This window comes from Chlorocebus sabaeus, chromosome 8 (assembly GCF_047675955.1).
Source record: "Chlorocebus sabaeus isolate Y175 chromosome 8, mChlSab1.0.hap1, whole genome shotgun sequence".
In the NCBI taxonomy this organism is placed as follows: domain Eukaryota; kingdom Metazoa; phylum Chordata; class Mammalia; order Primates; family Cercopithecidae; genus Chlorocebus; species Chlorocebus sabaeus.
The window spans coordinates 26,229,450-26,254,444 of NC_132911.1; the positions used below are offsets into that span (position 1 = coordinate 26,229,450).

The window sequence follows — 24,995 nt, forward strand, 5'->3', positions numbered from 1 at the left end:
TTTCTGTATCTCTATTGTCCCATCATACCCTGTACTTTCCTGTTTTTACAACTGGAAGTAGACTCATTAGTGCCTTTAAATCCAATCAGATTTGAGAACGAATTTCAGAAACCTCAGAACCCATTCAGAAAACTCATTTTTAAGATGATGTTCCTCTAGAACCACTCTTGCTACGAAAACCTGACAGCACAGGCCCCAGGCTATTTGTTAGGGTCTGGCATGAATTCTTGCAAAGGCGAAGGAGAATGATGAGAGCGTGTGTAACTGTCTGCCTGTCTGTCCATCCCAGTTGGTTTTCACTCTGCTTTAGTGGCTGCATATTGAGCTACAGATACTGGTTTTCCACAGTTCCCACTTTGGATTTGTTCTCCTGCTTCTCGTCCATGGGAAGTGACTGCCAGAGCTGGGAGCTGTCAAGCAGTTTTAAACCCCAGCCTTGCGTTTATTCTTCATGAATGCACACGGGCCCCAGACTGGTTGCAAATAAGCACTAGCTCCCATCCCCTGCAGTTCTTGGCCTTACTAGAGAGCCTGCCAGAGGCTGGCTTGGTCACATCCTTCAGTTTAGACTTTCCCTGAAGAAGAAAATCACGAAGGTCTAACGGGTGCCAAGAAAGCATCAGCAGTGTGTTTAGAGAAGTGCAGAAGGGCCAATTAAGCCTGTTCCGTGGTTTATTATTATTAGTGGTAATTATTTCTGGCTTGCAGTTCAAGGGTGTCGGTGGCCTAGCTGAGCTCCGGAAATGCACCCACAGCTCCCTGCTATGAATGTTTATAGACCCAGGAGGGGAGCCCTGGGTTGGGGGTTCCAGACCACCGGGGATGGGAGGCAGAGACTCCATGTATAGATCATACTCTTGTAGAGGTAGAGGCCTTGTACACGATGGCTAAACTCTTGTCCTGATTCTGGGCTAAGAAAGAAAGAAAGCCCAAAAGACAGCAAGGACCTCTGAATCCCTGAGGGAATTTGAACAGAGCAAAGTAGATGGCTCTGTCCCTCCCTCAGCATCCATAACCCTGCCCCTGAATGTCCCTATCTTTGCTTGGCTCTGGCCCAGAAGTCCACTTGGCCTTTGTCTAAGGAGGCAGGTTCTGCTCAGCAGTGGCATTGAAAGCTCAGACCCTGTTTTGGGTTTTCTCGAGGCTGAAGGCCAAGTTCATTCTCTTGAAGTGAGGTACATATTCCTGTGCACAGAGAGAAGGGGAATCCAGCTCCTCATAGAGCAGCTCCCCACCCCAAGCTGAGTCGTGTTTCGCAGGGAGAGATAAGCCTGTGGTCAGCAGCATTCACCCCCATGGTATTCAGGCCACTTTCCAAGAACCAGCCCCTCCTTGTACTCAAGTTTCCAGAGGCAGGGCTGAGGAGCAGGCACAGGGAGAGGATGAGCGTCGGCAAGTTACAGGAAACTCAGGAAAATGTTTATGTGTGTCCAGGGATTTTCAGAGACCATCCAGCCATTCTTTATCTCCAAGTGCCTCTGCTCTCATGAACTTCTTCATGTGGACAAAAGCAGGAAGCCTTTAGGGCCGCGCATCCCTTGTTTTCTTGTGACTTACACAGCTCTCACCTTTGTGCTTAGATGGACTGTGGCCAGTGGGACCTCCAGGCCTGGCTGGGTCAGGAGAGTTTTGCTTAACCAGATCTGTTTGATGCTTGAACCAAAAGCAGGGAGCCAGAGAGATCCTTTGAGAACTGATGACTGCTGCTGGGTCCTGCCCAGCCATTTGCATTTTATAAAGGTCTTTGGCAGCGGCCAAGACCTTCTTATTATGTGTTGTTTTTCCACTTTGGGATGAACCGGAGTGGTTTGTGCAGCCACCCTGATAGCTCTTTGCACCAGCTTCTACATGGGAGGCTTTGAGCAGGCCAGGAGCCAAGGGGACCCTCCTTGGCCTTCCGAGCACCTAGCACTGGCCCTTTTCTTCCTCAGGGCTTCCTTCTGGAGGTTTCCCTGGGTTTGGAGTCCTCCCTTCTGCTGGGGGTGGGGGCGTGGTTGCTGGTGACCTGGAGTGAGCTGCCTGCTGTGGCCTCCAGCACTCCCTGGCTGAACAGCGAGTCCTTTGTGAAATTCCTGAGACAGGAGGGGGCAGCTGTGCAGAGCCAGCTCTCAGAGTGGCCGACAGAGAGGGTGTTGTGGTGTATCATCAAGTGATAAGGCCTTCAGAAAGGCTGTGGAGAGGAAGGAAAACACTTTCCTGACTGCGGTGTGTTTGCCCTTGAGGGCCTGTGTTTGAGGAAGTAGAGAAGTTTTGCTGCATTGTTATGGGGTGGGAGTTAGCCCTATGCTGGGGGGAGCCAGTGAGAGATGAATTCAGCTGACCTGGGATCAAATTCCAGCTTAGATGCCTTTAATTAATAACATATTAGACCATTTAATCAATTTAACACACGTTTATGGAGTGCCGACTATGGGCAGGCAGGTAAATGATCTTCAAGATGTCTCCATCAGGTGGAAAGTCAAAAATTTAGAACGGGTAATGACTGGAGGGGAGGATGGGATTCTCAGATGGAGGGTGTGATACCCGAGTTGTGTTTTGGACAATGTTAAAGGAGATCAGCTTCCAGTAGTGAAGATCATCTGAGGCTTCGGTGAAGAGGATTTTCTTTTAAGTCCTTGAATGCAGAAGAGCTCCTTTGGAATATTTTATGCAAGAGAATGGCATGGAAAGATTATATTTTAGTAGATGACTCTGGAAGTGTCATGCAGAATGAATGGAGAGGTAGGGAGCGGGGTTGGGAGAGCAAACATAAATCTAAGGTCCAATGGGGAGGCTCTGTTGGAATGAGCTGGCGAGAGATGATGAGGGCCTGATTTAAGGAACGATTGTATTGAAGGCACTAAGGTATTGGCGTTCAGTGAATGTACATGAGTCTCAACTTTCTGGTTTACATCTGAATGGACAGAGAAGAGGACATGATCTGAGCGTCAGGGAGTTGACGTTTGTCTTGGACATTGCATTAATAGATTTAGGTTAGGCTTCCAGAAACTCTGAAATCCCGGTGGCATAATGTCCAGTTTGTTTCTCACTCACAGAGTCAGCTGTGAAGCTGGTGGCTGTAACAGATGGCTTCTTCCAGGCAGTGACTCAGGGATCCAGGCTGTCTCTTGAGCACATCTGGGGGTTTATGTATTTGCCCTGAAATACTTCAGCCTGGTGATGTCATGGGTGATTTCCTCCCACAGACCTTTAGTCAGAGATAGACACTATGAGGGGCTAGGAATTGTGAAAAGATTGTGTGAATGAACAGGAAAGTTAAATTTGAGGTGCCATAGGCCATGCATAAAGAACAGTCCAGATGGCACCTGGCACTGGATGTTTGGACACCATCTGAGCAGGAGATTAATAGAATTGAAAATCAGCAGTGTAGGAGACAGAAGCCTTCAGGATGTCTGGGATCCTGTAGGGAGGGTGTGTTGTTGGAAGAGCAGGGGCCGAATGTGGAATCTTAGGGAGCTCATGTTTGTGGGTGACAGGCTGATGGAGGTACTGGATTTCCCCAAGTCTCAGTTTCCTCATCTGTGAGATGAGCCTGATGTCTCCCATAAAGGGATAGTGAGAGCACTGGGTGCTGCTGGGCAGGCAGTGGCTCCTCATAGGGGTGGTTCCCTTCCCCCTACATTGTGTTGGACTGAACCTTGTCTGTTCTGTTTGTCAGGAACTGTGGTGTATGGCGAGCCCATCACCGCCAGCTTGGGAACGGATGGCTCCCATTACTGGAGCAAGAACTGGGCCAAGGCTGCCGCCTTTGTCACCTCCCCACCTTTGAGCCCTGATCCAACCACTCCAGACTTTCTCAACTCCTTGCTGTCCTGGTGAGTCCTGGCGACTTGTTCACACTTCACATTCTGTCTTTCTTGAGACCAGACCAACCCGTTAGGTGAAAACAACATGGTGGCCGAGAGCAACCATAAAACCGGGAGACCCTTGTTCACCAAACTAGATTGGCTACATGAGTACAGGGAATTGTCATTCTGGCACCATTTTGGGAGGGGATTCTGAATTAAAAACCTGGGCCATCTTGAAAGTCAAGCCAAGAAAGTGGAGGAGGCATCAGAAGGATTCCACTGTGGTTGGTGTGATGCCATTCATGGGACAGCTTACCAAATAGGTGTGGGCGCGCAGCATCCTGATGAAGCTGCAGCACCACGTTATGCGTTTTCTTTGCAGTGGAGACCTCCAGGTCACGGGCAGTGCCCATTGCACGTTTAACACTGCCCAGAAGGCTGTAGGAAAGGACAACTTCACCCTGATTCCGGAGGGCACCAATGGCACTGAGGAGCGGATGTCCGTCATCTGGGACAAGGCTGTGGTAAGGAGCGATGGCCTCACTCCTCAGTGGCTCTCAGCCTTCCTTGTCCTCCTCATCTGGGGGCCGCGGGGCTCATGGAGGCCTTGAAATGACAGACAGTGGAGGACATCCTAGAAGCCAGTACTTATATGACAGTATTTCTGACGGTTGGAAATCTAAGACCTCTTCTAATAGGTCATTTCTTCCTGAATAGTACATATATATTTCTTTTTAAAACAATTTTTAAACTTTTTTCAGACAAGGTCTTGCTCTTTCACCCTGGCTGGAGTACAGTGGTCCAATCATAGCTCACTGCAGCCTCAAACTCTCCTGGGCTCAGGTTATCCTCCCACCTCAGTCTCCTGAGTAGCTAGGACCACAGGCAAACACCACCACGCCTGGCTAATTCTTTGTGTGTGTGTGTGTGTAGATGGGGGTCTCACTATGTTGCCCAGGCTGGTCTCGAGTTCCTGGGTTTAAGCAATGCCTCAGCCTCCCAAACTGCTGGGATTACAGATGTGAGCCATCATGCCTGACCTACCTATGTATTTCTTATCATTATCCTCAACGGAGCAGTAAAGACTGAAAACCGACACAGCTTTAGATGTGACTCTAGGTCAGTCAGAAACAAAATTCCTTAGCAACCAGGTGACTTTTTCAGTTAATCCTCTTCTACTCTTGAAAATGGGCTCAATTTCCTTAAAAGTGTCTTTTAGGGCACTCTGGACTTAGCATGTCTTCTACTGCCAGCTTGCGGTAGGCCTGCTATGAACATACACTGACTTAGAGGATCTTTGGGCTTTTTCATTTTAATGTTTTAAAACATATTAACAGAATAGGTTTTCTGTTTTTTAGTGAATTTTTTAGATTATATGAAGAATATACCCTTATTCCAAGAGGAATAAGGAAATAAATAAAAGTCGCCATGTTTCAGATGAAACGACAACATTTTGGCATATGTCTTTCCATTTTTTTTGCTACTACACAAGTGCACATGTGTATATGTGATATGTGTGAGTGTGTAGATAATATCGGCATCATACAGCTGGGCCCACTCCCAGGCTCACACCTATAATCCCAGCACTTTAGGAGGCCGAGGTGGGTGGATCATTTAAGCCCAGGAGTTCAAGACCAGTCTGGGCAACATGGCAAAACCCTGTCTTCACTAAAAATACAAAAATTAGCCAGGCATGGTGGCGTGTGCCTGTAGTTCCAGCTACTCGGCGGGTGGAGGCAGGAGGATCACCTGAGCCTTAGGAGGTTGAGGCTGCAGTGAGCCACGATTGGACCACTGCACTGCAAACTGGGCGACATAGTGAGACCCTGTCTCAAAAAAAATAATAATAACAATAATATTGGCATCATACATACTATTTTGTAGTCTGTTTTTTTAAAAAAATTAATATATCTTGGAAATATCTCCACCTGCTTCAATATACTTGAAAAAGTTGATTTACAGTAACAGACTCTTCCATGTGAATGCTAAACTGAGACTCATTTATTTATTTTTTTGAGATGGAGTCTCACTCTGGAGTGCAGTGGTGCAATCTCAGCTCACTGCAACCTCCACCTCCCAGGTTCAAGTGATTCTCCTGCCTCAGCCCCCTGAGCAGCTGAGATTACAGGCGTATGCCACCACACCCAGCTGATTTTTGTATTTTTAGTAGAGACGGGGTTTCACCATTTTGGCCAGGCTGGTCTCAAACTCCTGACCTCAGGTGATCCACCTGCCTTGATCTCCCAAAGTGCTGGGATTACAGGCATGAGCCACTGTGCCCAGCCAGAACTCATTTATAATTCTTTTCTTTGGTGGAGGGAGACAGAGTTTCATTCTCTCCCCACAGGCTGGAGTGCAGTGGCACGACCTTGGCTCACTGCAACGTCTGCCTCCCGGGTTCATGCAATTCTCTTGCTTCAGCCTCCTGAGTAGCTGGGATTACAGGCGCCTGCCACCACGCCTGGCTAATTTTGCTATTTTTAGTAGAGATGGGGTTTCGCCATGTTGGCCAGGCTGATCTCAAACTCCTGACCTCAGGTGATCCACCCACCTTGGCCTCCCAAAGTACTGGGATTACAGGTGTGAGCCACCACGTCCAGCCACATTTATGTCTTTGGTTGAACATTTATGTTGTTTCTGGTTTTTTTTTTTTCTTAACTGGAATGACATTTTTATAGACATATTCTTGATTATGTCTGTAGGAGAAATTTCTACAAGTGGCATTGCTGGGTCAAATGATGTATATATTTTTAACGGTTTTGATACATATTGTCAAAGTTCCTTCCAGAAAGTTTGTACTGCTTTATATGCCACCACCTATATATGTCACTCCCTAGTGTCTACCACCTGGGTGTTGTGAGCAAAAATCCATTGTTTGCTGATTTGATAGGTGAATTTTGTGTCTCATTGTTTTACATTTAATGTATTCAGTTACTGATTAGAGTGAAAATTTTTTCCTATGCTTATTGGCCATTTGTACTTTTTTCTCCCTCTCAATTCATTTCCTTTGCCCTGTTTTTTACTGGATTTAGAGTGGGTTTGGGAGGGGAAGCACTTGAGGCAATATGATTGGCACCTAAAACCAGACGCGGGGCTGAGACTTCTTGGTTGGCTAGACTAGAAGATGGCATCTGGCCAGGCGTGGTTCTCCATGCCTGAAATCCCAGCACTTTGGGAGAGCGAGGTGGGAGGGTTGCTTGAGGCCAGGACTTCGAGCCCAGCTGGGCACCATAGTGAGATCCTGTCTCTTAAAAAAAACAAAAATTAGCCCGGTATGGTAGTGCATGCCTGTCTTCCCAGCTACTCGAGAGGCTGAAACAGGAGGACTGCTTGAGCCTGAGAGGCTGAGGCTTCAGTGAGCTGGGATCACTCTACTGCATTCCAGCCTCAATGATAGCAAGATCCTGTCTCAAAAAAAAGAGAGAAAAAAAGGAAGCCTAGATCTGTGGCTGTATTTTGTTGAAAAGGACAGCTAATTGGGCCAAAAGATATTTCCTAAAGAGGCATTGCCACCCCTGCAAATTAAACAACATTTTTTTTGTTTTGAAATAATTACAGATTAAGAAGTTGCAAAGATAGTACAGAGAGGTCCTGGGTACCCTTCACCCAGTTTCCCTCATGGTTACATCTTATGTGAATGTAGTACAATATCAAAACCAAGACACTGACAGTGTCACAATGTGTGGGTATAGCTCTAGGCTATGTGGCCACCTGTGGAGTCATGTGACCACCACCACACTCAAGATGCAGGTCTAGTCCAGCATTTCAGAGACCAACTTCTTGCTGCTCCTCCCCTTCACCCTCCCTAACCCTGGAAGAACTCATCTAGTCCCTCATCTGTTCTCCATCTCTACCATTTTGTTATTTGGAGAACATTATGGAAATGGAGTCATACAGTGTGTGACCTTTGAGATGGTTTGTGTTTCACTTGGCACAATGCTCTTGACATCCATCTAAGCTGTTGTATCAATAGTTTGTTATTGAAAAGTAACTTTTTAACTCATGTCTGCTGTGTGCCTCCTGTGCACACCTGTGCTGTCTCCCTCAGGTCACTGGGAAGATGGATGAGAACCAGTTTGTGGCTGTGACCAGCACCAATGCAGCCAAAGTCTTCAACCTTTACCCCCGGAAAGGCCGCATTGCTGTGGGATCCGATGCTGACCTGGTCATCTGGGACCCCGACAGTGTTAAAACCATCTCTGCCAAGACGCACAACAGCGTAAGACCTGTTCACTGTGCAGGCCCCATCCAAACGAATTACAGTCACAGAGACACGGACGGACGGAGAGCCCCAGGGTTTCTAAAAAGAACTTGCTGTGATGGGAATGCGCTTTTCCTGAGGATGTTAACGATTTGCAGTTTGCTGGGAAAGGAATAGTTATTTCATTTTCTGTTCTATAAGACCGTTACTCTCATAATTATTTTGGAATACCATAGCCTCTCTATCTGTAGACCTTTAGAGCCTCTAAAGTGATGTCAAAGTGCAAAGCTTCTAGAAGTCAGGCACCGCTCCATTTTCATAGTTTGGTGCAGCACCTCTCATGGCAGTACTTGGTGCAAGGGACCTCAGTGAAACAGTGAGATGTCCTCTCCTGAGATGCTCACTGGGGACTTTGATCCTCTTAAGCCATTGTTTTCTCAGGCCAGTGTCCATGCGGAAAACTGGATGACAGCCATTCTTATTATCTTAAAGGAATTGATTGACTGACTTCTCCCTAGTAGAAGTACCCCCCAGCCATATGATTGTTGTCTGAGGATCTGCAGCTTTGGGTATCGCTACCCTCTGGGTCTGGGCTGCAGAGCTTAGAGATGTCCTCTCTTGTTAACAGGACCCACGGCAAGTATGTTAATGTCTTAGGCTCCGCAGCTGAGAGTGAGGGATTCAGACGAGGTCTCCAGGTGTCCTGTGATTCTGTGAGGTTAGCAGACATTAAGCAGAGGTGTTAGACACTGCGGAGTCCTCACAAGCAATATGGTATAGGCAGAAAAACTGAAGGAATGTGCACAGAGGGAGAGCTTTGGAAAAGAAATGGGCCTCGGGCTGAAGCGTTTCATGTCAGGAACTCATTTGAATCTCGAAGACAGCTCAGGCCAGCGAGCACTGACACCTCCCCCACATGCCATGACAACTCAGGGCAGGTTCCTGGCATTTCTCCAGAACAGCTCTGGGACTTTACCCTGTCCCAATCCTCTCTCATTTGCACACACAGAGGTGTTTGGGCTGCAATGAGCTCAGGCTCAGCTCTGGCTTCTGCTGCCACCTGTGAGGACCAGGACGGTGGGTGCTTCTCAGAAGACTGTTCAAGTCTGTGTTTAAAGCTGACTTTCTCCCTCCCACACCACTCACTGGCTCAGCCTGGCAGCGCAGCCTTACGGTCACACCCTCTTACAGCTCAGATCATGATTTCTTGGGTGTCCTGACTGGCTATTTTATGGTCAGGGGTCCTAGGGTCCTGCCCCATGAACCTCCCTATTCGTGTGCCTGTAACTTCACATTCTCACTGACTCTTTCACTTGACCTCAATAAAGGGACTGGTATTATTATCCCAATTTGGGAAAATAAATAAACGGAGGCTTAGAGAGCTTAAGTGACCAGTCTAATGTTACATAGCGATTTTGCGGTTGAGCCAGAATTAGAACCCAAAATTGTTCAGGACTCTTCCCTGCCAGACTGCATATGCAGCCTCTTGGTCAGACTTAGATGGGGAAAATGCTTCCCCTTTCTTGGAAGGTTGCTTCCCCCAGAGGTGCTATAAATGACTGACTGGGCTCGTTAAGACACAAATGACCTAGCTGGGGAGCTTGCATTTGGAGTTCTTAACCTAGAAGAAGAGACAGTGGGAAGGAGTGAAGATTTGGGAAGACAGATTCTGCCCTCCAGACATTTTCACCCCAACCTACCCTGCTTTTACCTCCAGGTGACCAATGGGAGAAATGTTGACTTTCAGAGTGGTGCTCTTCCATCCTCACCTGTTTTAAAGAGCCAGCGCTAATTCTGGGGAAATGCAACTAGGAGACTTTCCCTGCATAGTACAGTGTTTCCTACCATGAGGCTAATTAGCTTTCATTCGGAGCATCTAGCTAACTGTTATCGACAGCCCTGTTGCTAAGCCTTTGCTTGGATTTTCCAGGCATCTGGCCCAATGAGTAATTTGAGGGAGCCTGTGTGGACGTAGGTTAAAAATGTCTATGCATGGTAAGTGAGGAAGCCTCCCTGTATCATGGTTTGATGGAGAGTAAGCTCTGAGTATCTGGGAATTGTGATCTGACCCTTGGACTTGTCAATGTTAAGTCGCTGAGAGTCATGGGGCTGGTTCCGCCATCTTTTAAAGATGAGAGATGGCTCCAGAGGTCATCTAGGTGCTCATTTATAAGCAACAAGACTCAACACATGCATTGTATGAGATCTTGGATGCTGCAGGGCTGCCAAGTGTTAGCAAAGTGCAGTAAAAAGCCAGACAGTGAATGAGTGAAGATTCTCTACATACCTGCTGTGAACCAAGTAGTGAGCTAGGTGCTTTTGTTCTTTTTATTTCATTTGATTCTCACATCCGTACTGCAAAGGGGGCCCTACTTACCCCTCACAGATGAGGAGGTGGAGGCTTAGGGGTGTGAGGGATGGGTTCAAAGTCACATAGCTGGTGAATGGCATACCCGGGGTGTGAACCCAGGGCAGATGTCTCCATGGCCGAGGCTGTGCCCATACTCTACCCAGTAGGGCACAAGAGGAGGTTGTCAGGGCATAAACTGTTAGCTGTGGAGTGATGTGGAAGAGATGGCTCTTGATCCAGGCCTTAAAGGATGACTCACACCCTTTCAAAGGTTGTTTCTGAGACGACCAGGGATGAGGCTTTTTGTATTGTCCTCTTCACATACGCCTCGGGAGGGTGGCAGATGAAGAAACCGAAGCTGAGGCAGGATTAAAGCGATCTCCCCAGAGTCACACAACTTCTGGATTTTACTGTATCTGAGATGCCATCGATTTTAAGATATGCCATTAGGTTATGTACCATGATGAAGGAAAACATACCCAAGACAAGGAGTCTCATGGGAGACTGGGCCACCAAGGGCCAGCATGTGCTTTTTACGGCATCTCTGGGGAGTGCATCTGCTGTGCAGACAGGGTGGCAGGAAATCTCGCAGGACTCGACCTTGGCGTTGGTTGCCAAGGGGGAAAAATGTCTCCCCCAAGAATTGGAACTGAAAGTGGGTGCTTGTCCAGCTTTGTGGTCTGAATGTGTGCCGCCTGTGTGGTCCAGAACAACGTCAAGCTGAGAATTTACTGTAAAATGCCCTCAGTGGGGTTGTCCTCCAACGCGGTGGCACAAGCAAACCCATATTCCCCTAGAAGAACTTGGCTTTAGTCTAGGCCGGCAGTGCCTGCGTGGCTCTGGCTGCTGTAAGACACATTCTGACTTCAGGGATGAGTGTCTTAGAATTGACGAAAGACAATTTTAAGTCTTGGGTCTCGGGAATCCAAGGGCAGAGTCCTCTTCCCTCCCTGCTGGCGCCTCTCTGCTACGGTTCCTTTGGTAGCTTCTGCATGACTGCTTTGAGACTCAGAGCAGTGTACTAACAGCCCTGGTGGTTGTTTTCACCCAACATTGTATGCGGGGCATTGTGCATTTCCATGCTCGATGTGAGCTGCTGAGCCGGCCGAATCCGTGTTACCAGCCGCTGCACTAAGCAGAAATGTCATCTTGAACTGCAGGGGCCTAGCACAGCTCTCTGTTCAGAGGCCAGCTCCCTGAGTGCTGATAACCTGGTCTGAACTTTCCCAGAAGCCCAGGGTGCTCTTTATGGTTGGAGCCACCTATTAATCCTCCAGTCCAGACTCAGCCACAGCCATTGGTCCCTGTGAACCAAACAGGCAGGAAGAAGCGGGAGGCATTTGGGATCTGGGAAGTAGCACTGGGTTAGCCGAAGCTGCAGGATGGAGTTTTTGATGTCAGGGTGCAACGACTCCTGTTTTCTGTTGCTTCGTTACCAACCACGAATTCACATCCATGTGGAGACCCCACCTATTTTCCAAGAGGGCACACAGATGTGTCTCTGTTTTACCCTGAAAAACTTGAAACCAGAAGGATAGCTACATAGCTACATTGTTCTGGAAATTAACTAGCCCTCAATCATTTTATCGGAGGCATGTCTCTTCAGTGACCACAGTCCTTTCATTTAGGGACTTCAGTTTAACCACACCGCAAACAGACTGGAAAACCAGGCTAGCCAGTGGGAAAACCTACTTGTGGATGGCTCATTTCAAGATTAAATTTAGAACTTGGTCAGAGAAGGCCTTTGGAATTCAATCAGAATGGAGCTAGAGATGGTGGGAACACAGTCCCTGTTAATAGGAGGAATCATTTTCTTTATATTTGTATAGCATTTATAAACAAGCACCCTTTCCACACAATTACTCTGTTTAATTATCTTTCTTTCTAATGTGGAGAGGTAGGAAAATTCTTTCATATTCTAGACAGGGATATGGAGACACAGCGAGTAAGTGCCTGCTGGGATGCCCAGTTGGGACAGGATCCCCGTCTTTGAGTCTCTCTTTTGTCTTTGTGGGGTTGGGGCAGTGGGTGCCCCACTGCTGGGTGGATTGAGTCTAGCCAGAGTGGCCTGTTCTAGAGTTTACTGTGCTCTCTTCCCAGTCTCTTGAGTACAACATCTTTGAAGGCATGGAGTGCCGCGGCTCCCCGCTGGTGGTCATCAGCCAGGGGAAGATTGTCCTGGAGGACGGCACCCTGCATGTCACCGAAGGCTCTGGACGCTACATTCCCCGGAAGCCCTTCCCTGATTTTGTTTACAAGCGTATCAAGGCAAGAAGCAGGGTGAGTAGTTTTGTTCTGATGAATTTTTTGTTAAACCATGAATTAAGTTCAAGGCCACAAACATTTATTGAGCACCTTGAGACAGAATATTAAGATGAATACAGTGGATTCCAGGGATAAGAGGGAGCCTGAATTTTTTATTCCTGGCATTTAAAATACTGGAGAAGGAGTCAGGCATGTCCACAGACAGCTCTAGCAAAGTAAGATCATGGTATATGCTATGATGAGGAGTGTGGAGTGAGGACCCAGAGGAGGGAGCCACTGCCGTAGTCAGGGAGAGTGTCATGGGGAGAGGACATTTTGAGTTGGGCTTTGAAGGTTAAGTAGGAGTTTGTCAAGTCAAAGAAGGGAGACGAGGGAATTTGATAAGAGAGTCATGAGTATAGACAATGCACAGTATATTCAGGGCATGTGAAGCAGGAAAGAGATGGAGCTATAAGGGAATTAAAGGGAGAATGCAATTGGAAAGAAAATTTGGGGCCAGATCTTGAACATGATACCAGATCCCCCTCACAGCATGTTTAGGGGATTCTCACAGGGTTTAAATTGAAGTGCCTTTGGGGGGAAAATGGTAAGGTGTGTTAGTTTTTGTAGAGTAAACCAGTTACCGGACCTTGTGGGGAGTTTTGGCCTGGCATTGTGGGAGCTGGCCCCACACAACACCTGTCCACCTGTCTGTAAGGAGAGCCCTCCATCCCTATATCTCACAGGCCCATCCTCCCTCCAGGAGGGTTTCTAGAGAGGTGTCCTCTGTGACTGTTCCCTAAGCTTGGGGGACTCTTGTGTTTTGCAGCTGGCTGAGCTGAGAGGGGTTCCTCGTGGCCTGTATGACGGACCCGTGTGTGAGGTGTCTGTGACGCCCAAGACAGTCACTCCGGCCTCCTCGGCGAAGACGTCTCCTGCCAAGCAGCAGGCCCCACCTGTCCGGAACCTGCACCAGTCTGGATTCAGTTTGTCTGGTAGGGTTGAGGCTTGGGGAGGGCACAGTTCTGCAGGGCCAGCTCACTGGTGCTGGCGAGGCTACAATTGCATTTGGAAAGGACACAGAAATGGAAGTGAATGATATTCCCCTTCTCCCCAAAGTGGGAAATACAGTGGACTCAGATCATTGGAGATGTATTTTCTTTTTCTTTTATTTGAGACAGGGTCTCACCCTGTCACCCAGACTGGGGTGCAATGGCGCGATCTTGGCTCACTGCAACCTTCACTTCCCGGTTCAAGTAATTCTCATGCCTCAGCCTCCCAAGTAGCCGGAATTACAGGCGTGCACCACCATGCCTGGCTAATTTTTGTATTTTTAGTAGAGACGAGGTATCACCATGTTGGCCAGGCTGGTAGAACTCCTGACTTCAGGTGATCTGCCTGCCTCGGCCTCCCAAAGTGCTGGGATTACAGACATGAGCCACCATGCCCAGGCCAGCCTGACGTGGAGATGTATTTTCATAGTTAATGACTGGTTGGGTTTCAGAATCTTGAGATCAGTTTGTGTCACACAATGCCCATACTGTGTTTTACCTAATATATTAAGAAGACATTTGTTCAATTTGTTAGATCCATTATAAGAAAGGACATTGTGGTATTTCAGGACTTCTCTTCTCTCCTACAGTATATTGTAGTTTAGCTTGTGGAGTCTGGAGTTTCAACAGCCTAACTTCATAGCTCAGCTCTGGCTGTGCCTCAGTCTCCTCGCCTGTAGAATGGCAATAATAGTAGTTGCTCTCCCGTGAGGTTGTTGTGAGGGTTAAATGGATTAATATATGTGTACAATGCTTAGAACAGGGCCATTTGAGAACCGTGAGTTGTATTTGCTTGGGTAATATGTGTGATACCCCTTGGTGAGAGGAAAGGGTTCAGATTTTTACGTTTCCTTACTTGAAACTTCCTTCCCATCTTTCATTTGGCCCATGACTAGAACATTCCACTCTTCCTGCTCCCTGGGCTACAGATTCCTATGGCGTATTAAAGAAATTGTTAAGAATTGTTAAGCCAGAGGGAATTTTTTTTCTTGCTGGTTGTACAGGTTTTAAAAAGTTACCTATGTACCATATATGGATTACAAATTTTCAAAACATTTAAAAATAAGGAACTTTAGTTTGTTGTAAGTAAAATGTGTATAATAACGTCTGTGTTATCTGATCTCTCCAGGCTATTCCAATATAAGGTGCCATCGTTCCTCCTATTTGTGATTGTATGTGTAGGGTTAGGGGATTAGAATGCCAGAAGAAGGCTGTGTCCTCAGAAAAGCCACAGCCAATTTGACTAATCAGAACAGGGGACAGGACAGAGTCTGAGGTGTAGTGATATTTTGTATATAGTTTTACTTTCTCCAGTAATAGATCCAACAGCCTTTATACAGTGTCTGATTCTTTGGCTACCTTAGGCTCATCTCCTTTCTAAAAAGTTTATTTATTTTTATTTTTAGAGATATAATAGTATCTCACTGTGTCACCCAGTACCCAGGCTAGAGTGCAGTGGTGCAATCACAGCTCACTGCAGCCTCGACCTCCTGGACTCAGGTGATCCTCCCAGCTCAGCCTCCCCAGTAGCTGGTACTACCGGCTTGTGCCATCACACCTGGCTAATTTTTAAATTTTTTTGTAGAGATAGGCTCTCACTGTGTTGCCCAGACTGTTCTCAAACTCCTGGACTCAAACAATCCTCTCACTTCAGCCTCCTAGAGTGCTGTTAGGAGGATTCCAGGCATGAGCCTCCATGCCCAGCCTCCACCTCCTTACTGTAGTCTAAACTTCAGTGGGGTTTTAAGAGAAGAACAAAGAATGTGAGGCTGGGCAGTGTGGCTGACACCTGTTATCCCAGCACGTTGGGAAGCAGAGGTAGGAGGATTGCCTGAGCCCAGGAGTTTGAGACCAGCTTCAGCAATATAGCGAGACCCCTCTTTACAAAAAATTTAAAAATTAGCTAGGTGTGGGGTCCTGTGGCTGTGGCCCCAGCTTCTTGAGGGGGCTGAGTGGGAGGATGGCTTAAGCCCAGGAGGTTGAGGCTGTGGCAAGCTATGATGGTGCCACTGCACTCTGGTCTAGAAAACAGAGCCAGACCCTGTCTCCAAAAAAAAAGAATGCGACTAGCACTTTTCCTCCTGAGCAGTGAGATTTCACCTTCAAGCAGGACCTTGTGTGACTGTCCTGGCCCCTAACCCATTCCTCTCTTCTCTCCCTCCAGGTGCTCAAATTGATGACAACATTCCCCGCCGCACCACCCAGCGTATCGTGGCGCCCCCCGGTGGCCGTGCCAACATCACCAGCCTGGGCTAGAGCTCCTGGGCTGTGCCGTCCACTGGGGACTGGGGATGGGACACCTGAGGACATTCTGAGACTTCTTTCTTCCTTCCCTTTTTTTTTTTTTTAAGAGCCTGTGATAGTTACTGTGGAGCAGCCAGTTCATGGGGTCCTCCTTGGGGCCCCACACCCCATCTCTCACCGGGAGTTACTGATTTTGCTCATCCACTTCCTTACACATCTATGAGTATCACACCCAAGCCTACCCACCAAGCTCATACACGGAACCACACCCAACACTCAGACATGCGAACAAGCAGCCCCCAGCGAGGGTCTTCTTCGCCTTCAACCTCCTAGTGTCCGTTAGCATCTTCCTTTTCATGGGGGGAGGGAAGATAAAGTGAATTGCCCAGAGCTGCCTTTTTCTTTTCTTTTTAAAATTTTTAAGAAGTTTTCTTTGTGGGGCTGGGGAGGGGCTGGGGTGGGAAAGAGTCTTTTTTTTTTTTTTTTTTTTTTTTAAATACTAAATTGGAACATTTAACTCCATATTAATACAAGGGGTTTGAACTGGACATCCTAATGATGCAATTACGTCATCACCCAGCTGATTCTGGGTGGTTGGCAAACTCATCGTGTCCGTCCTGAGAGGCTCCAAAATGCCCACATCACCATTCCGTAGTCTTCAGGGTCAGCTGTTGATAAAGGGGCAGGCTTGCTTTATTGGCCTAGATTTTGCTGCAGATTAAATCCTTTGAGGATTCTTTTCTCTTTTACCATTTTTCTGCGTGCTCTTGCACTCTCTTTCTCTAGCTTTTTAATTCATGAATATTTTCGTGTCTGTCTCTTTCTCTCTGTGTTTCCTTCAGCCCTCGTCTCGGAGACAGTGTTTTCCTCCCCTGCCCCGTTATCTTTTCACCTCCCAGGTCTACCATTTCGTGGTGGGCATGGGGTCTGCCTAAAGGATTTGAGCATTTGCCATTGCAAGCAGAGTGCCGTGTCATCCTAGTCCATGTGGGATTGGTGCTACCCACCCGCCATCATGAGGACGTGTGCTAGTGTGTGGGGTCCTGGCCAAGTGCAGGAATGGGCCATGCTGTCTCACCCATAGTATCACACGTGGAACCGCAGACAGGGCCCAGAAGCTGAAGAGGTCTGAGGCTGCAGAACCAGAGAGATTTTCCTCTGTGCAGTGCTATCTGGCTAAAGTCACGGTCAAACCTAAACACCGAGCCTCAATAACCCAAGCGAGCCAACCAAAGTCACCAGTTCGGAAGTGCTAAGCTAATAGGAGTCTGACCCGAGGGCCTGCTGCTTCCTGGTTAAGTATCTTGAGATTCTAGAACACATGGAAGCTTTTCACTTTTGGGGAAAAACCAGATTTTTTTCTTCTCCAATTATTTCAAAAGACACACTACATAGAAAGAAGCCCTATAAACTCAAAAAATCCTTGGGAAACTTAAAGTCCATTCTACTTTGCAAGAGCAATGTGTTTTATGAACAATAGGTTACATCAGAACTGCAGTGGAGGGGGGAATCTTACAAATTAAACACATGGCCCCCTTAGAGACCACAGGCGATGTCCGTCTCCATCCTTCCCTCTCCTTTTCTGTCACCTTTCCCCCTAGCTGGCTCCTTCGGACCCACCCCTGTCCTTGCTGACTTGTGTTGCATTGCATTCCAAACGTGTTTACAGGTTCTCTCAAGCAATGTTGCGTTTGCAGGCTTTTCTAAAAACCAAATCTGCTTTTTGTAAAGCGTAAAAACATCACAAAGTAGTTCATTCCATCACCACCCTTGTCTCTACACATTTTGCCTTTGGGGTTCTGGTTGGGGTTTTGGGTTTTTTGTTGTTGTTGTTTATTTGTTATTTTAAAGGTAAATTGCACTTTTGAAAAAATAATTGGTTGACTTAATATATTTGCTTTTTTTTTCTCACCTGCACTTAGAGGAAATTTGAACAAGTTGGAAAAAAACAATTTTTGTTTCAATTCTAAGAAACACTTGCAGCTCTAGTATTCACTTGGGTCTTCCTGTTTTTCCTGTACCAGGTCATGGTCATTTTTGGTTGTTTTAGTTGTTTTCTTAAAAAACAATTTAAAACCTGAAGATTTCTGCAGGCTGTGTAAGCATGTTTACCTGTTGGCTTGCTTTGTGTGTCTGTTAAATGAATGTCATATGTAAATGCTAAAATAAATCGACAGTGTCTCAGAACTGAATAACTGCAGTGACTTGATGCTCTAAAACAGTGTAGGATTTAAGAATAGATGGTTTTTAATCCTTGAAATTGTGATTGTGACCCATGAGTGGAGGAACTTTCAGTTCTAAAGCTGATAAAGTGTGTAGCCAGAAGAGTACTTTTTTTTTTGTAACCACTGTCTTAATGGCAAAATAATTATGGTAAAAAACAAGTCTCGTGTTTATTATTCCTTAAGAACTCTGTGTTATATTACCATGGAACGCCTAATAAAGCAAAATGTGGTTGTTTCAGGGGTGTGTCTGTATTGAGATGTTCGGGAGGCGGCTGTTTGGCTTGGACCTTCAACCAAACTTTCCCTCCACAAGCATTCACAGAGCCCTCAGCTTCAGTTTCGTGAATATACCAATTCAAGAGTTTTCACTCCATGTCACAGGCTGCTATGTCCGGGCCACGGGATTCTAATTCTCAGCAAAGATGCAGCCTGCGGGTGTGTGACAAGCCAAGTGTCAGAAATCCACACACTCCATCCTGGAGAGGCCTCCAGAATCAAGCTGCATACCGAAGCTTGAAACTGGGAATGGGGTGGGACCATATACTTTCACATGGGTGACCCCTCTGGACTCTCTGCTTCCTTCCAGCTTGTTTACCCTGGAAAATCCTCCAGCTTGAAAGATAAGAGGCAGGTGTGTTGGCCCTTACCCACACTTCAGTCTGGAAGCTTGTGGGAAACCAGGTTATAAAGGTTTGGTCTTCCACTTTCATGCAAGTGTCAAGAATGCACTTTGGCCAGGAGCCCCGCCCACCCCAGCAGGCCAGATGCTTGGTTTCCGTGGTTACCCTGATAACTGGCACTCACATTATTGATTTTGAGAACAGTGAATGAAGAGAGTGTGTGCCTTGGGCCCTCCAGGCCCATCATAGGGTTGATGAAGTCATTAACTTTTTTTCCCTTCCTCCTCTTTTCCCTTCCTCTTCCCCTCAATTTTTTTTTTTTTTTTGGAGACAGTATTCCACTCTGTTGCCCAGGCTTCAGTGCAGTGGCACGATCTCGGCTCACTGCCGCCTTGACCCCTTGGGCTCAAGCGATCCTCCCAGCTCAGCCTCCTGAGTAGCTGGGACTACAAGTTGCACACCACCATGGTCAGCAATTTTTTGTTTGTTTGTTTTGTAGAGACAGTGTTTCACCATATTGCCCAGGCTGGTTTTGAACTCCTGGGCTCAAACAGTTCACCCACCTCGGCCTCCCAAGGTGCTGGGATGATAGATGTGAGCCACTGCAAACAGCCCATTTTTGTTTTCTGTCTAGCCCTGTCCAAACAGGATATGAGGTGACTTATACAAATATATATACAATGCCACAGTTTATCAATAAAAAGTGTTTGGGTGAAGGGAAAATAAGAGCAAGGAAAATAAGATAAGGCCTTGGTGGAGTTAGTGTGCAATACCTGCCGTGAGGCTGTAAACTTGTTAGGGAACTCCGAGTGTCCTGGCAACACGTACACAAAAGGGAAGTATGGCCACTTACACACTTACCGTGACCAGAAGGTAAAGAAGATAAATGAATCCTTCATAAGGCATACAGCAAATCCTGGGTCCTCCCTGGGAACCACAGTGTTGGGAGTCTGGGGCTGGCTCTTACCTGCCTGTCACTGTCACTTCATGCTGATGGCAGAGCACTGTGAACCAGTCAAATCGAGTCTGTCCACACAGAAGGGACAAAAAGTCTCACCTTAACATTGATGGGACCTGGGACAAGAGTTAACATGAAATCTACAGCCCATCCTCCTATTCTCATACTGGCTTTATCCCACACCAAGACGGGCCTCATGCCCAGGCCTGCAGACACTGCAGCCCACGTGCCCAAGTTCCGCCCAAGCCCAGCAAACAGCTGCCCTGTGAGGTGTCCATAGCAGCTGTGAGGTCTTCCCTCCAAAGAATAGAGCCAGCACAGAGTCCGTCTTAGGTCCCTTTGAGCAGGGACCTAGGTACCAAAGCTGGCCTGGAAGGCCTCTGGTTGGGAGCATCTCACTGACCCTTGGAAACTCCTCACTCTCTGGTGAAAGGCCTGCTGGAGGGGGCCCAGAGAGAGGGCTTCTATAGGTAGACCAGCCTCAAACTCCTGGGCTCAAGGGAGCCTCCTGCCTCAGCCTCTCGGTCTCCAGAATAGCTAGGACTATAGGTGCATCCACCACCACTCCTGTCATTTTTTTTTTTTTTTTTTTTGTAGAGCTGAGGTCTCACTCTGTTACCCAGGCTGGTCTTGAACTCCTGTTCTCAAGCTATCCTCCTGCCTTGGCTTCCCACATGTTTTTAATGACTATTCCGCTCTCTCTTAGAAAGCTCCTGTTTAGAAGGGTGTGGGCAAAGGGGATGGGGAGTGTTAGAGAATAAGACCGAGCAGGTAGGCAGGCCCATGGGAGAAAAATGTGGGCAAATGAGAGCTTTGCAGAAAAGAGTACAATGACTTCAGGAACCAACACAAATTTGGAAATAGTGAGGCTCTAGATAAGAAGAAATGAAAAAGCCTACAAAATACACAAGAGGAGGGGTCAGGAGAAAAATGGCCTTGAGGAGGACGAGACAGGTAAAGGAAAGCAATAATCTGAGTCCTTTACATTTTTTGTTTTTGTTTTTTGTTGTTGTTTTTTCTTGAGACGGAGTCTTGCTCTGTCACCAAGCTGGAGTGCAGTGGCGCGATCAGCTCACTGCAACCTCTGACTCCTGGGTTCAAGCAACTCTCCTGCCTCAGCCTCCCGAGTAGCTGGGAATAGAGGCGTGCACCACCACGCCCAGCTAATTTTTGTATTTTTAGTAGAGACGAGATTTCACCGTGTTGGCCAGGATGGTCTCCATCTCCTGACCTCGTGTTCTGCCCGCCTTGGCCTCCCAAAGTGCTGGGATTACAGGCGTGAGCCACCGCGCCCGGCCAAGTTATAATTTATAGATAAGATCTGAGAAAATTGTGTTGATTTGGCAAAAAAATTACAAATGTGTGTTTATACACAAATGTATATAAGTGTATATATGTAATTTTTATAAGGGTCTCAAAAGAGTAAATAAAATAATGTCTGAAAATTCTTTGGGGAGGGAAAAAGGGACCTAGGCATAAATGCGTCATCATTTTACTAAGCCTTGGTATCAGGACAGGGCTGGGGCAGACGAGAAGAAACAGGCAGGTTGTCTGGCAGTGAGGGTCTTGTTGAGGCCATGAGGCATGGGGCCTCCACTCAGGATAGAACCTGAGGGGCCGGTGGGAGGAGCACTGGGAGGTTGACAAAGACCAAACATAAGGGCTTATAAACTTTCACGATGCAAACAACTTATTACATTGAGGTTATTCACGTGATTAGCTTTGGCAGCTACACCTCATCCCTGCCAGGGGTCACACACAGTCCTCATCCTAACAAATGTCCCTGCACCACACAGGACCATGCAGCCAACCTGGCAGGTGAACGGGAACGGGGTTGGGGTCACAGAGGATGAAGGCGAGGTCTCCCCTAGCCGTGACCTTGCCCAGTACTAGCTTTTTGCAGCTTTATCCTGTGACTCTTGGGACCCCAGGGACCCTGGAAAACCCAGTGTGAACCCCTCAGGAAGAAGTAAGCAGGGAGGGTGGAACTCCCTGTTTCGCTGTCCACAGCTCCTTCAGGATCAATGCCTCCTCCTCGAAGGCCAGATGTGCCGTGGCCTTGACACTGAGGCTTCCCATTACTGGCTGGCATGTCTCTGGATTTTTCCTGTCCCTCCAAAGCTGTCCCTATGAGTCGTCGTTGAGCCTCTCCCCAGGGGACCCAGGGAAGTGGCCTACTGGGTTCAACTTCTCTGTAGGGCTGAGCTCCCTCTGCTGGAGATACGCACCTCTTACCTTTTTGTTTGTTTGTTTGTTTGTTTTGAAACAGGGTCTCTGTCGCCCAGGCTGGAGTGCAGTGGCGCGATCTCAGCTCACTGCAACCTCCACTTCCTGAGTTCAAGCAATTCTTCTGCCTCAGCCTTCCAAGTAGCTGGGACTACAGGTGTGCGCCAACATGCCTAATTTTTTTTTTTCTTTTTTTTTTTTTTTTTTAAAGGAAAGACAGGGTTTCACCATGTTGGCCAGGCTGGTTTTGAACTCCTGACCTCAAGTGATCCACCTGCCTCAGCCTTCTAAAGTGCTGGGATTACAGGCATGAGCCACTGCCCCCGGCCTCACCTCTCACCTTTTATTATGGATTCCAGCAGTCAGTGAGGAAAGCACCGCATGCTAGTCCAGGACTGCAACATCTTTTGGTTCCATCCAGGACCCCATCTCTCAGGAGAACAAGGAGAAACTATGAGAATTCATGCCCAGGCCCAACTGCCTAGAGACAGAGAGAAGGGCTCTCAGCCCAGTCCCCGACTCTGGCCACTTTTCTCACCCACTCCCTCCCACTGCGCCCACTTTTGACGTCCTGCACCGCCAGTCTCTTGTCCTCTCAGTCTTCTGGCCTAAGCCTCCCACTAGCCTGTCCTCTGCACCCCACCAGGACCCCATGGCAGGTGCTTCAACTCTCTCGCAAGTTCCCTCAGTTTCCTCGAACCCATGTCTTCCCACTGTGAAACCAAGAGGTGAATCCGACGAAGTGCCCTGCAGTCAGCCTGCCCTGCTTGTTTCGGTCACTTGCATATTGTTCCTTTTTTCCACAGGTAGCTGAAGGCTGCACTGCAGAACGCTGGAACTTAATCCTGCTGGCTTCCTTAAGGATAACATTTATATGTCACCATGGTAACAGCTGCTGAAGTTATTTTTCAGGAATCTGGGGCTGCTCCTGTCCAGTTCAAACCAGCCGAAATCACCTACTGACCCTTCAACTGGGCCTCTGCAAGTGCCTGAGAGGTGGCTTTTTGATGTCAGAAGGACAAAAACTCCATCCTCAGATATGCTAACGCCACCATTTTCTGAACATGCGTTCAGTGAAGCGCCATGAACCCAAACGACACTTGTGCAGAGCACTAATTATTTCATCTCCCCCATTACCAGTCACCTCTGCCTATGCCTTAGACCATCCCACTTCGCTAACCCACACATATCCCTAAGCCTTATTTTGGGGAAGTGGATTTGAGAGCTATTCTCCCGCCTCCTGACCAGGCTGCCTTGTGAATAAATCTTTTCTCCTTTGCCAAACCTGCTGTCACAGTGATTGATTAACTGCTCAAGGGCAGAACCAACCTGGTCAGTGTCAACTGTACCTGTAGAACAACTCCCCCAGCCATAGTAGGTTGCAGCTCCTGCCTGCTCTGTCTTAATCCAAAGCACTAACTCCAAAGGACAGGGACAGCGCGTACAGCAAAGAACCTTCCGACTCTTGCTGGATTACTCCCTGGTGCTAGACCTGTTGTACCAGACCATGAAGAATGGGAATTCATGCCCCAGCCCCAGGCCCTGGCCTCCCTCCTGGCCATGGCTAAATTCTGTGAGGCCCCAGTGCCACTGTGCAAAGGGGCTCTGGAAACCCAGTGATTGCACCTTGTCTTGTATTCTCAGTTGTCACCTACATATTGTCCTTCTGGGCATCTGTCCTCCTCTGTGCTCTTTCCCCTCGACAAAACCTCCCACTCTCAAACTCTCTATGTGTGTTTTGTGATCAATAAATGCACTCATATTATTCCATACACTCCCATCTTCACCGACTATTCTCTCCTACTTCTTTGCCTTAAAAATGCCCTGATCTTCTTTTCTAAGACCTAATTTTGTCCTTAGTCCTCACTGTGGAGATTTCTCTGCATCTCACTGTCCACATTCTTCAGGGCAGCGGAGAATGACGTGTTGCTCAAGCCTCCATCCTTTCTTTATCCTTTGCCGTCTGGTTATACCACTCTCACACTCTGCACCCGGCTGTTATCTACTGACGTCGAGGGAGCTGCTTCTCATTCATGGAAGACTTTGGTATCAAACCATGGCATAGCTTTCCTCTCCACCCTGCCTCTCATCATCAATAGAAGTTATTAATACTTCAATACTTATTAAAAGGTGGATCACCCAGTCAGTAGCCTTTCAATGTTGTGATGCATTATTTATTTATTTAATTTTTGAGATGGAGTTTTGCTCTTGTCGCCCAGACTGGAGTGCAATGGTGCGATCTTGGCTCACTGCAACCTCCGCCTCCCAGGTTCAAGCAATTCTCCTGTCTTAGCCTCCCAAGTTTACAGGGATTACAGGTGCAGTAATTACAGGTGAGTTTACAGGGAGTACAGGGAGCTGGGATTACAGGTGCCTGTCACCATGCCTGGCTAATTTTTGTAGTTTTTAGTAGAAATGGGGTTTCACCATGTCGGCCAGGCTGGTCCTGAACTCCTGACCTTAGGGAATCCACCCACCTCGGCCTCCCCAAGTGCTGGGATTACAGGCATAAGCCACTGCGCCCAGCCTTTTGTTGTGATGCATTCTCTACGATGTCTCAGCTATCCACTCCCTGAGCTGTTTTATTCCCCGAGATGTTCGATTTGCTGAAATCACGCATGCAGGCACCTCACTCTCTGTCAGCCCACCAGTCCTGCTGGGTTTGTTTGTTCAAGCACTTCCACTGTGACTGTGCTTTGGCAGCCACAGGACCTCTTGTCGTTGTCCCCTCCGTGTTCCCCCTGCTCACCAGCTTCCTCCTGTCTTCTCTTTCTGCCTTCCTTGGATTCCATGGGATAACATTTCATTCACTCTCTTACCAACAGCCCAATCCTTTGGCCCTTTGTCTTTCCATTGTCTCTTTGTCAAACCGCAGTCATAGATGAACCCAACTGTTCTCCACTCTAGCTTGGGCGTGAACCACAGAGTTCTGCCTGAGAAAATGGCAGAACTTGGCAGGTTGTTCTCATGACAAAATCATGGTCACTGACTTCAACTTAACACTGTGCCCTGAATACGTCCCAGGAATCCTACTGTGTTTTCTTCGTAGGTGCGGTTCTACTCTCTATATTTTGAATCTCTGTCCCT

General features: G+C 47.6%; 1 protein-coding gene across 2 annotated transcripts in view; it reads left to right on the top strand.

Annotated features, from left to right (window-relative positions):
- Positions 1–18,342, top strand: part of DPYSL2 (dihydropyrimidinase like 2) — a 146,322-nt gene extending 127,980 nt beyond the window's left edge. For both annotated transcript variants that reach the window (XM_007961977.3, XM_007961978.3), the window contains exons 9-14: positions 3,659–3,815; positions 4,171–4,312; positions 7,837–8,007; positions 12,440–12,619; positions 13,413–13,578; positions 15,800–18,342. In XM_007961977.3, coding sequence (XP_007960168.1) covers positions 3,659–3,815; positions 4,171–4,312; positions 7,837–8,007; positions 12,440–12,619; positions 13,413–13,578; positions 15,800–15,891 — 908 coding nt within the window. In that variant the 3' untranslated portion in view covers positions 15,892–18,342. The remainder of the gene's footprint in view (positions 1–3,658; positions 3,816–4,170; positions 4,313–7,836; positions 8,008–12,439; positions 12,620–13,412; positions 13,579–15,799) is intronic.
- The last annotated feature ends 6,653 nt before the right edge of the window (positions 18,343–24,995 follow it).